Source organism: Homarus americanus, unplaced genomic scaffold (assembly GCF_018991925.1).
Source record: "Homarus americanus isolate GMGI-L3 unplaced genomic scaffold, GMGI_Hamer_2.0 scaffold30108, whole genome shotgun sequence".
In the NCBI taxonomy this organism is placed as follows: Eukaryota; Metazoa; Arthropoda; class Malacostraca; order Decapoda; family Nephropidae; genus Homarus; species Homarus americanus.
In genome coordinates, this window is record NW_024748109.1 from 11,347,805 (window position 1) to 11,361,199 (window position 13,395).

General features: G+C 36.6%; 1 protein-coding gene across 1 annotated transcript in view; it reads left to right on the top strand.

The window, feature by feature from the left end:
• Positions 1-13,395, top strand: part of LOC121880074 (spectrin beta chain, non-erythrocytic 1-like) — a gene marked incomplete in the record, with an annotated part of 309,746 nt that overhangs the window by 81,853 nt on the left and 214,498 nt on the right. The window contains 9 exon segments of the mRNA XM_042387083.1: positions 887-1,099; positions 1,666-1,866; positions 1,992-2,214; positions 3,496-4,094; positions 6,187-6,369; positions 9,766-9,972; positions 10,387-10,551; positions 10,759-10,920; positions 11,996-12,655. Coding sequence (XP_042243017.1) covers positions 887-1,099; positions 1,666-1,866; positions 1,992-2,214; positions 3,496-4,094; positions 6,187-6,369; positions 9,766-9,972; positions 10,387-10,551; positions 10,759-10,920; positions 11,996-12,655 — 2,613 coding nt within the window.

Genomic DNA, 13,395 nt, shown 5'->3' on the forward strand with positions numbered 1-13,395 from the left:
CTATGCTTTCAGTGTAAAGTGTCGTAATAATAAATGGTAAACAAGCTGCAGAGAATGAGTTTTTCTGAAGGTTTTGTTGTTCCATTACCCCAAAAAACTTTGGGTCGACTTATAAACGAGGAATATTGATAAATTAACGCATTTCTTGGTCATAAAATCGGCCCACTCTATATACGGGGTTATAGACTTAAAGAGAGCATGTATACATATATAGAGAGAGAGAGAGAGAGTATATATATATATAATATATATATATATATAAATATATATATATATATAAATATATATATATATATATATATATATATATATATATATATATATATATATACTGCATGCATATATATTAAGGGTTAGGTCATTAACGTAATATAATTGGTTCTAGAACCTTGCGTTATAGCATTAGCTAGTTATAGGATTAATCCGTTCCCAGGCCCAAATACAACCACTTAACACTGAAAATATAATATAAAATTGAAAAATTGTAAAAAGTGCTTAAATATGCATCTAAACCCTGAAATAAAAGAATATCATTAATACTTGTAATAACAATAAATTAGTAAAAAAAAATTAATGATTGTAGGAGTTTAGTTTCGTTATAGCATTCTCAATTTTATAGGTAAAACCGCTCATTATAGGAATATTAGTAGAATCCATTCAAATAGCATACCCCTTGTGTGTGTGTGTGTATATATAATATATATATATATATATATATATATATATATATATAAATGTGTATATATATATATATATATATATATATATATATATATATATATATATATATATATATATATATATATATATATATATATATATATATATATATATATATATATATATATTTTATTATTATTATTATTATTATTATTGTTATTTCTAGTTTAATGCTGATGCCAATGAAGCAGAGTCTTGGATCAAGGAAAAGCTACCTCTGTGCCAGTCAAAGGACTATGGTGAGGATGAACCAAGTGGCTTAGCCCTCCTGCAGCTTCATGCTCGACTGGAAGGAGAAATCAAGGCCTATGAGGGAGACATAATGGCAGTTAATAACCAGGGACAAAAACTCATCAAATCAGGAATATCTGCCCTAAATGTAGGTTGAAATGTGTATTTCTGTTAAGGTATTACAAAAGCAGCTTTAATTGTTATTGATCATTTGTGAATGGTTTCTTTCACATTTATTGCTACATTATATTAGTATGCATCAGTTATTGTTTATTTTGTAAGATTTACCTAAGAATAAGAATTGGTTAACTATTAAGTCACTGAGGGAATGTAACTACAGTACATTTTATACATTTGCAAAAAACTGGTACATTGACCACATTACCTATTTTGTTGTCTTAGGTGCTAATTAAAGTTGCCTTGTAAATGTGTAAATTATTAATTCTTCAGTTATGTGATCTGAAATTCCAACCCTTGAGACATAGGTTGAATCCCATGGCTAGACAGGGTTTGATGGGGTGCCATTCAGCTGAGCTGGTCACCAGCCTTGTCAGTGCCTTAGGCTGAACTAACTTTTAATGCCTGGTGGTCACCAACTTACAATTTGTGAGAAATGGTGCAAAGGATTTTAGCATTTAATTACATGATAAATAAATAAAAGATTTTAACCTTGTTATAAATGATAATTGGTCATAACACTTCTTGTCTCTGTAGTTAACATCACAGCAACAGAGTGTATCAGAAGAGGAGGAATATGAGTGGGTGGATGAAGTGAAAATGGTCCCACAGGAGGTAATGGTCGAGGAGACTATGGAAAAAGTCGAAGAGGTCAGTGTAACTGAACAACGAGAATATCCTACTGTCATAGCCAGATACCCATTCCAGGGTCAGGGCATGCAGATGGGGAAGGGGGAGGTAAGATTTTTTTTGTGTATTAAATGAAATTGTTTAAAATTTTATAATCATAAAGACAATGAATGTTGTGATTTTTCATTCATTACCAATAATATTAATGCTATAATTATCTATAATATTTGCAGACAATGTTCCTGCTCAGCAAAACCAACAATGATTGGTGGAATGTTCGTAAAGCTAATGGAGATGAAGGTTTTGTTCCGGCCAATTATGTTAGGGAAAGTGAACCAAAGAAAATTAATGTTCGTGTGAAGAAGGAAGTTAAGGTTCCAGAAAAACGAATGGTGCCAAAGACCAGGATGGTGAAGAAAACCGAGACAGTCAAGAGGAGGAAGCCCAAGGCACCTCGTAAGTTCATATTTCATGAATGCATATTGCTTCTATATACATAAAAGCTGTTTTGTAAGGAATTAGGGTGAAAAAGCAAGGAAAACAATTAGAAATGACAGTTGTGGAAAACAGTGGAAGTAAATGTCAGAAGTAGAGAATATTTTGGGCAGCTACTGAATATTATGAGAGAGACGTGTAATTATCATGTCTTGGGTTTGGGGAAAGGATAAGTTTGAAAATAAGAGAGAAAAAGGTAAGTAAGGAAGAGCTAGACAGGCCTTATTGTGGAAGCAAAATTCTATTGTAGGACTTGCAAACAGAAAAGGAAATTAAATTGAAATTCACCAACCAATTTGTCAAACCCAGGTCCCACCATGATAGAAACAAAACTAAATTTTTCCCAAGGAGTGTAATTTTTTTAGTTTGTATGCATTTTAGTAATACTGTGTAGTAACCATTATAGGGAATTTTTTAAAGATACTAAAAATTCCAATGATTTGACTGAGGATAAGCTTTACTGCTAAATTGTAAAAATCATAATGAGTCACAAGTAAGAAGCCTGTGGTTGCATTTCAGTGGCATGCATGTCAATTCTTAAGGTAATGTTGAAGTAGTACAGTACCTGAGATTGCTTGTTCATAAACACCTGCGGTATGCCAAAAATAATATCAATCTCTAAATAACTATTTCATAAGTTGTTTATATTCTGTCCTCACTTCAATTCAGAAAGTATCTAAAAGCAGTCTATTAAATAATTCTTTCAAAGTTGGATCACTTTTTAATTTAACAAGTTTATCCTCCTCTGAGACTAAAAGTGACAGCTAATTTGTTTTACTGCAGGAGTGAATGAATGAATCCATTACCTACAGAAATCCAATCCCCCTGCCTTATTTTGTTCCAATTTCTTAATAAATATTTTTGAAACTCCATCCCACCTTGAAGACTTTCTTGTCCTATTGCTTGACAAAATGATTACGGTGATATCTAAATATCTTGTTGCCAGAAGATAAAATAATCATTTCACATTCGAGAATATTGAAAACAAGATGTTTTGATATTAACTTTTTTGTTAAATAGTTAGGGAATATAAGTATTGCAGGGTTGTGTGTATAGATACATTGAGTGTGAACTTTGTGGGTTTATTAGTCTAAATAATTGATAATTATTTGTAACTTTTTCTTGATAAAATTTGTTTGATGCTGTAAGGAAGGAAAAGTAACAATGAATTTAAACAGCACAAACTATTCACATAACATTTTGGTCTGTTCTTTTTGTAATATGTTATCTTTTCATATGCAGCTCGAAATAAACGAGGATTTGACGAACCAGAGACCGTTGAAAAACGTTTGCAGGCCATTAATTCATCCTATGGTGACTTGCGTGAGCTTGCCCAGAAGCGCCACTTGTACTTGGAAGAATCCATTACGCTCTTCTCCTTCCTGAGCGAGTGCCACGGTTTTGAAACTTGGATGAGAGAAAAAGAGAAACTTCTGAAAAAGGATGAGAAGGATGACGATGTCGAAACAGCAAAGCAAAAGTTTGAAAAATTCCTCACAGACTTGTCAGCAGCAAGTAGGAGGATTGAGGTTATTGATAAAATGGTTAAGGACTTTGAGGCCACGGGTCACAGTCAACTGGAAAAAATCAAAGTACGACAAAAACAAATTCATGACCAGTGGGCTCACATTAATCGCCTGAAGCAACAAAAAGAACGTAGCTTGGAGGGAGCATCTAGCGTGGAATTGTTCCATCGCACTTGTGATGAAACGAGGGACTGGATGGTGGAGAAGATGGAAAAGTTGGATACGGATGAACTGGGCAGAGATTTAAAAACTGTTCAGTCTCTCCAACGTAAACATGATCAGCTAGAGAGAGAATTGGCGCCAGTGGAGGAGAAGGTATTTATCTTATTATTTATTTTTGTTATTTACCTAAATTCTGGAAAGTTCAGTTTATATGTTCCAAATATACCGTACTAATTGGGAAATAACCCTCATTTAAAAAGAAAGTTTTGCATGGCCAACTGATTTACTTATTTTTTTGTGTATGATGAATGAAATAAGAGTAAAAAGAAATTAAAAATTGAAGAGAAGAAGATTATCTTCATCTACACCACAACTGCTTGTCTACATTTATACTTACCATATATGCATGTGTATTAGTCATCTTGTCAATAAATTGGCCCCCAGCTTTTTGCAAACATATCCTGATTACCAGTAGACTGTAAAATTTTGCTTTCACATTCACACAAACTCACTTGAACATCGTTTTTCTTATGTAACAAAATTAGTAATGTACTTTTCTTTCTAGTTTCTTAAAAAAAATAGTGTATGTGGTGGCTAATGTTCAGTAAAATAGATCGCTAAACAAAGTTTATTAGAGTATAGAGAATAAAAAATAATGTACCTGTCCTCTTTTGCTATCTATTTCACAAAACATTTGCTACCTCATAGACTATTCTTTTCAAGAGAGCAGCAAAGCAGAGTCTAAAATTTACTGACAAAGAACTGTCAAGCTTTCAAAATTCCGTATTGGAACCATCAACCAGCACTGAAACATGATGGCATTACATTTTAGGATTTCATGTGACACTATGCAGCATCTGGTATAAGTTACCTTCTCTATTCTTTGGATTAATTTGACTAAAATTAACTCCCAAATTGCACAAGATGATGATATTACTGCTGGAACAAGATGTCAACTTACATGTATTGAAAAAGATTTATAAGCTATGGTAATTAGTATTTTTCATATTGTACAGTAATACCCCGATTTACGCGGTCAATTGAACCCGAGGAGTAGCGCGTAAAACGAGAAACGCTTAAATGGAATAACAGAACATATGGGATTAATTGAAATAGAGACTGGGCCGACCCCCAAACTCCACTTTTTCAGACACAATACCTATGTTGTAGTAAAAATAGTATCTTAACTTTATGATGGAATGCACACACACATAATATAGAAGAGAAATGTCAATAAGAGAATAATATACTGTACCACGTTAAAGAAAAATCAAGGTTTAACACTTACGTCAGGTTAGGTTAGGTTAGAAAAAAATCAAGGTTTAACACTTTTGTAATGTTAGGTCAAGTTAGAAAAAATCAAAGTTTGAATAAAAAAATGGTGGCGCGGCATTGCCGCTCTCCGCGTATATGAGTAGATGCACCGTGTAAATTGGGCATTCCGGTTCTGGCAGGGTACCGCGTAAATGACAAAACGCTTAAACGAAACCCGTGTAAACTGAGGTATTATTGTAATACAGTATGACAGTTTTGTCCCAAGACATATGGATTTAAACCCCCTTGAAAGTATTACTCACATCTAAGTCAACTCCAAACCCAAATACTTTTTCCCTAAAAATTTGGTATTAAAAACTCTTACTACAGTAAACCCTCAAAGATCCAGACCCGGGAAATCCGGATAAAAAATTTGGGGGTTCTGGGCTAAGAAGCCTCCTAGAAGTTTCCCTGAGAAACAATCCCAAACCAGAGCAAAGAACAATTTAGGCCTGTGGGCGCTGCTTGACCCGTCAGTTGCTTGGACACACGTGCCTGAGGAGGTGGGAAGCATAGAGTTGACTATTGTTGTTTGTGGGAATATAATTTAATTCACTCTAGTTATGATACAATGTTTCTTATTATGTTATTATAGGTAAATGCATGGTTTATATACTGTACGGTAATTTGTTTATTACGACATAAGTACTTTATTTTTGGTGTTTCTTATATCATTTATTAATCATTGGAAAATCCGGACAATCAGCTTTTCCGGATAGGTGGTCCCCCCTTTTAGTCCGGATCTTCGAGGGTTCACTGTATCCACACGTCTATACAGTACATATGTTGGCACAAAGATATGCGTGTCTATACGGTACACTAGTGTTTGTATGCAATTGTGTATTATGATTATACATACAATACATAAAATACACCATGTAAAAGGGAAAATTATCTTGCTTTTATTTATTTTATTGATCTTTTGCCACAGGTACGGCGTGTTAACCTGCTTGCTGATTCGGTAAAAGCTTCGTATCCACGTGAGAAACATGCTGTAGAGGAGAGGCAAGAAGAAGTACAGCAGTATTGGGGGCAGTTGAAGGGTAAAGCTGTAGAAAGGCGAAACCGTCTTGAGGAAGCTGTTGGCCAGCAAATTTTCCTCAACTCTGCTAAGGTAAGATTCTTTTTCTCAGATTTTTGAAATTTGAGTTGACAAATATTTAAATTGTCTCCTCTGTGAACATAGGTGACAAATTGTAAATTTGCATTGTGGAGACAATGTTTGTTTGACTCTACATTGTAATACAGGTATTAGTATTTAATTGTTTTGCTTAAGAATAAATTCTAGTATATTTTCATAATGATATAACTTAATTTGAACTTACAAGGCACTTATAAACTTAGTGATGCTGTACATTATTTTTACTTTTGATTTAATTTATTCTATAAAACAATTATTGTAAATACCACACAAACCATGGGTTAGGTTCCAACAGATCCTACCTAGGTTAGAAAATGTTACCCTGAAACTATTGGTTTTAATTAAAATATTATATACAGTATAACCCCGCTTTACGCGGTCAATTGAACCCACGGAGGCCCGCGTAAAGTGGGAAACACATAAATTGAACAACAACATATGAGATTAATTGAAATACAGACTGGGTCGACCCCCAAACTCCACTTTTTCCCGACACAATACGTACGTTTTAGTAAAAATAACATCTTAGCTTTATGATGGTATGCACACACACATAATATAGAAGAGAAATATCAATAAGAGAATAATATACTGTACCAGGTAAAAGAAAAATCAAGGTTTAACACTTACGTCATGGTAGGTTAGGTTAGGTTAGAAAAAATAAAGGTTAGGTTATGTTTTAAAAAAAAATCAAGGTTTAACACTAACCTAAGGTTAGGTTAGGTTAGAAAAATTAACGTTTACCACTTACGTAAGGTTAGGTTATGTTTGGAAAAATCAAGGTTAGGTTTAACACTTACGTTAGTAGAAGAGATGGGTCGGCGTACGGGAATGGAGGCTGTTTCCGAGGCAGAGGGCAGGCTACTGGCCCTCAGGTGAGTCACCATCACTGTCATCCACACTTGTCAGGGCCTCCCTGACAAATCCCTCAGTCACCATCACTGTCTCTGTCTCTGTCACTATCACTGGCTTGGGTTGGCTGTGGTGGGTTACTGGCGAAGAACTCGGTAATGCTTTGTTGACGGCTAGTGTTGATGTTGTCGGGATACACCTTGATGTAGGGCTCCATAGTCTGCAACAGCTGGGTAGTGAAGACTTCATATCGGTTATCATCAGGGTCGTCGGAAAGGAGGAGCTTCAGTTTCTCTACACACTCGATGGCACCCCTTACATTACGATGCGATAACTTGTGTTCTTCTCTGGATGATGCACTGCCTGTCTCTTCACTGACGTGATCGTCTTCTAACATCGCGTCGTCAGTCACATCAGGATCCCTTATCACCTCCATAATGTCGTCGTTGGTGGTCTCGGAGAAGTCTGCAGCAGTAACACTGCGCAGCTTCTTTGGCAAGGTCCACTGCTACTGCAACAGTCTGAACCACACCAGTCACAGGTTGACTGCCTCCCACCTGGGATACCTTGCAACACATGTCTCCATGCGTGACGAACCGTTGCTACAGACAGCTGATCCCATGCCTCCACCAAGAAGTCACCCAGGTTACGCAACTCATCCTTGGTGCTGGTATAGTTGTTCAGGAGATTAAACTTCTTTGCAGAGAATGCAGCTTTCACATTGCAGATTAATTCTTGGTCCATGGGTTGGATTAATGATGTTCCGTTGAGAGGAAGGAAGACCACTTTTACGTTGGGGTGACGGTCTAACAGTAGGGGCGAGTGTCCTGGTGCGTTGTCAAGCAGCAACAAAATCGTGAATGGAACATTCTGTTGCTCACAGAATTTCTTCACGTCGGGAACGAAACAGTCATCAAACCAGGAAAGGGACAGAGTAGAGAACATCCACGCCTTATGTGCGGTCAGCCAGTGGACATTTAGCTTGGTCATGTCCATGTTCTTGTAGGCGTGTGGCTTGTGGGCTGTGTGGATCACCGATAACTTGAGTTTACAGGAACCGGAGGCATTGGTGGTAAAGAGGGCGGTGATGCGCTCCTTCTGCAACTTCCGGCCCCGACACTTGCTGGCAGACTTGACAACAAAGGTCTTGGAAGGTAGCTTTTTCTTAAACAGACCGGATTCGTCCATGTTGAACACCTGGTCGTCGGTGTACTGTCTTTCCTCCATAATCTCACGTAAGAACGAAGGAAAATCCCTAGCCGCAACACGGTCAGCACTCGCTTCTTCACCACCAGTGTTATTGTTGGTGATCTTGTTCCTCCTCTTAAACCTGTGCAACCACCCAGAGGAAGCATTGAAGGGTTTGGACTCTGCAATTCCCATCTTACGTGACACTGCTGCGTACAGTTCACGTGCGTACTCCTGAACTGAGCGCGTGTCGACCGCCATGTTCCGTCTTGCCTGACGAATCAAGTAGCTCATAAGTAAATTCTCCGTCTTGAGAAGCACCTTGTTGTGGCTATACTTGATCATTGAAGCACCTGCAGACTTTGTGTTGTTCAGGTGTTCTTTTATCTTGGCTGCATCCTTCTTTATCATCTGGATCGTAGATTCGTTCACACTTTGCTGGCGCTCCAAATCAACCTGTCTTGTTCCTTTCTCCAACTCTTGGATGATCTTGTACTTCACCTCGTGGCTTAGGGCACATCGTATCTTCTTTGGCTTAGGGCGGCTGGGTCCAGGTAATGCAAGGTTTTTATGTGGTGGTGGTGGTGGTGGTGGTCCGATGGCAGCCATTCTTATCGAACAATAGATACCGATATACACGGTGTGGCTGGAAGGGGTGTAACTGACGCTGGTAGATCAAGGGGCTTCATCCCTCCCGTGGCAGGGCACGTCATAATAGATTAAACCAATCACAGCTAGCGGGGAGGGAGGTAAGGAAGCGTGGCCCAATCACAGTCCTATACGTCATATGACGTCACCGATAACGCAACAAAAACATACACTGCGCAACCTACTCGCGCCGCTTACCCAACATGGCAGGAGAGATGGCGGAAGGTTTGAATCCAAAAATGGCGTGGCGCGAGAAGACCGCCAGCCACTCTCTATGTACAGGAGTAGATGCACCGCGTGAAGCGGCAATTCCGGTTCTGGCGGGGTACCCCGTAAATGTAGAAACACGTAAACCAGAACCGCGTAAAGCGGGGTATTACTGTATTTTTATTCAATATGGTAAATATGTTAAGATATACTGGTAAAAAAAAAAATCAATAATAATGATAATCAATGGGAATGAGTTTTTTGTGTGCTTATTGTTTACCTATTAAGCAGAATTTCCTTATAAATATAGCACACATCACTCTTCATTAGAAAGAAAATACATATCGTACCAATATACGTACCGGGTATTTAACTTGTAAAGGCTCATTTATTTGCTGTCAGTTTAGATGCTGATGCTACTCATTGATGTAGTTTAAATATGCTTAGTCTGATATCTTTTTCTTCCTTTTTCAGAGTCTTCTAAACTGGGTTGGTGATGTCAAAAATGCTCTGAATTCTGACGAGCCTGCTCGTGATGTCACCACCGCAGAGCATCTCCTCAAGAGTCACCAAGATCTTGGAGATGATATCAGGGCTCACCAGGATGAATTCAGTGAGCTCAGTCAGTTAGGAGAAAAACTTGTCAAGAGGAATCCAGACTTTAGTGAAGTGCAAGAAAAGGTACATTAGATATTGTACAAGTATTACTTGTAAGGGATTTAATACGACCGTGCCAAACCCTACCTTACTGCACTCTTCCACCTTCATTGTTTTTTGTTGTTACTTGTGGTGATCTGCCAAATGTAATAACCTAATGAGTTAATTGAGTTTATTATTGCTTGCAGTAAAATATGAATTGATATTGATATGAATCTAGTATATTTAAAGTAGCATCCTTGAGAATGTGCAGGTAAATGTGTATAAAGAAAAAGCTTGATTTAGCAAAAATGAGGATTTTAGAAATAGACAATCATTGGGTAAACATTTTTTAAAAAGGCAATTGTATCACATAATGATAGAAAAGCTTACTGGTGAAGATATTTATTTAAAGAGGTTGTTGCATATTTTGAATTTTACATAATCTCTTGTGAACAGATGGCACTATTAGGAGAAGAACAGCGAGCTATACATCGTGGCTGGCAGGAGAAAGGGGACTGGTTGAGACAGTGTATGGACCTGCAACTCTTTAACAGAGAAGCTGACCAAATAGATGCAGCGACAAGTTCTCATGAAACTTTCCTTGACTATAAGGACCTTGGGGTTAGTGTTGTATTCTTGTTGCTTTCATATCAAATACAATACAAAGTGTAGTAATATTTGTTTGAAGGTAATATTGCTTATGAGTAAAATTTATTGATATTTAAGCAATATTATAAGAAACATTTAGAAATTTGAATAAGTTAGTATTTTTATTTATATATTAGATTTCAAAGTATTTATCTTTTTTACATATTTTCATTTAAACAGTGCACCCTGGATGATGTGGAAGCCCTGATGAAACGTCATGATGATTTTGAGAATACATTGATGGCACAGGATGAAAGACTAAGAACATTCAGTGAAATGGCGGATAAGCTGATTGCTGCCGAGCATTATGATGCTAAGTATATTAATGAACGTAGAGATCAGGTATGACTAACCATCTCTTTCTTTTTTCTTTCTCAATGCATGGCTGGTTGCACACAGACACCTGCTAAAATATAACTGGAATTTAGTCTAGTGTGATTTTTACACACACACACACACACACACACACACACACACATGTATGTATTGTCAAGGAGTGGAGATACAGGAGATGTTTTGATGAACCTATGGGTTTCAGTCTTTATGTATGGACTTGGTATGCAAGGAAATGAATAGTAGAGGTGTGATAGAATAGTGTGCCTAATAGGAACATATAGGGTAAAAAGGATGAAAAGAATCGAGAGTACAGAAATAAGGAAGATGTGGAAAGTGGATGAAATTTTGGCATGCTCTGGGGATATGTATACAGTATATTGAAATAATAGGGAGTTATGGTTGAAAAGTAGAGCATAATTCTGACCAAAAGTGGAGATGGAAGGATGTGGTGAAGGATGCATTAAAAGTAAGGGAGATGAGCATCCAAAAAGCAGCAGTGTTGTTGAATGAGTGGAGAGCATACCATTAAATAATTTTTAATAGGAAAATGAGTGTGGAGTTGCTCTTGTTTATGCCAACTCCGTATTAAGTAAATAAAGACAAAGGAGTGAAAATTGCAAGCCATCCCACATTTCTCCTTATTGTAAAATATTATTGGTGTTTAAGTTTATTGCATTGGTTCAGGTTATAGATCATGTTTCATTATCTAATTATTTGTGCCTGGAAGTTATGAAGAAAGGATTCATATTATACTGAAATAATTCCTCTAATATTGATGACAACCAATTGAGTTGCTGTGCCAATATATTAAACATTTCTAATTCTTAGAGCTCTGTTTTATAATTTTTTTGTCCTTTTTTCCCAATGGACATTACAGTATACACTTGTATCGGTAACAAAAGTTGACATTCTGTCTCTTATCCTGGTACTGTTATTTACAATCATTTAATATATTGTAGAAGTTCATTTCATATTTAATATAATTATTACAAGATCCATAATTTAAGACAAGAAATATAGAGTATTTTATTTCTTTTCATAATCAATTTTTTATTCATTAATTTTGTTATAAATCTTTCAGGTACGTGATCGACGAGCGGCTGTTAAGATGCGAGCTCAAGCTAGACGAGAACATCTTAATGGCTCCACGGCTTATCAGCAGTTTAAAGCAGATGCAGATGATTTTGAAAAATGGATGGCAGATAAAAAGAAGTTGGCAGATGATGAATCTTACAGAGATCTCAGTAATCTGGAGAGGAAAATGCAAAAACATGAAGCCTTTGAAAGGGAACTTCATGCTAATGAAGGCCAGTTACGGCGTCTCAACAAGACCGGTCAAGATTTAATAAGCATGAAACATTATCAATCTGACGATATTAAAAAGACTGTAGATGACCTAAATAAGAAGTGGAAAGATCTTTGCTTAAAGACAGAGGATAAAGGGATGAAGCTTCATCAAGCCAACAACCAGCATGTGTATAATAAAAATTTGGAAGAGACTGAGAAGAACTTAGATGCCCTTGAATCTGCTCTAAAGAACAAGGATGTTGGGTCGGACCTTCGTTCTTGTAAGGACCTCACGAATAAACAGCAGAATGTAGAGAATGATATGCATACCATGGAAAGAAAGATCAGTGAAATGTGTGCTGCTGGTGACCAAATGGTACAAGAAAATCACTTTGATGCTGACAATATCAAAGCATCATGCTTGTCTGCAAAGAATAGATTTAAAAAACTGAAGGTGAGTTAATTTTCATTATTGCTTTTAAATCTATTTTAGTCAGTTTTCTTTATGATGCAATTTTTTTTTAGCCATTTTTCTTAGTGCTACCTCACCATTGTGCTTGTTAATGTGTTTGCAGATATTTCACAACTATCCATATTTTGAAATGTGAAGAGTTCCAGCAGTAAAGCTCCATATTTTGCTTGGTAAATTCTTAATGTTGTCCTGTGTATTGCATTGATGACTTGACACTTCCTGGCTTAAAGAATCAGAGTGAATGAGAGTAAAATTTTTCTTCAGCATGATTCTACTGTTCTAATTTTTTTTCTACAAGTCCCACCATGTGTGACTCGCTAAAATCACGCCAAGTACCACTCACTCGTTTTTCTGGGTCAGCCTGGGTCACGCGCTGTCACTTAAAACACGTGTTCATATTCATATTCATTTTGATATAAGAAATAATTTTTTTTATTGGCATCTCTTAAGCAACGAAGAGATAGTGCTGCAAAAAATGAAGCACGTTATGCTTACAGTATTGCAGAAAGTGGAAATATTGATAAGGGTGTCTGTTCTTTTCCTTTGAGAGGAATATGGTGTTGAAAATACAACAGTATATTGCATGACATAAGTAAAGGCAACGTTGGGAAATTTTGTCTTTTATATTGAGAGTGAAACCAATAAGGGAATTACTAAGTGAAAATCACTTCATCCTCAACAATAAATGAATTGGAAAAACTGGCTGGAGTTTGCTCAGTGGC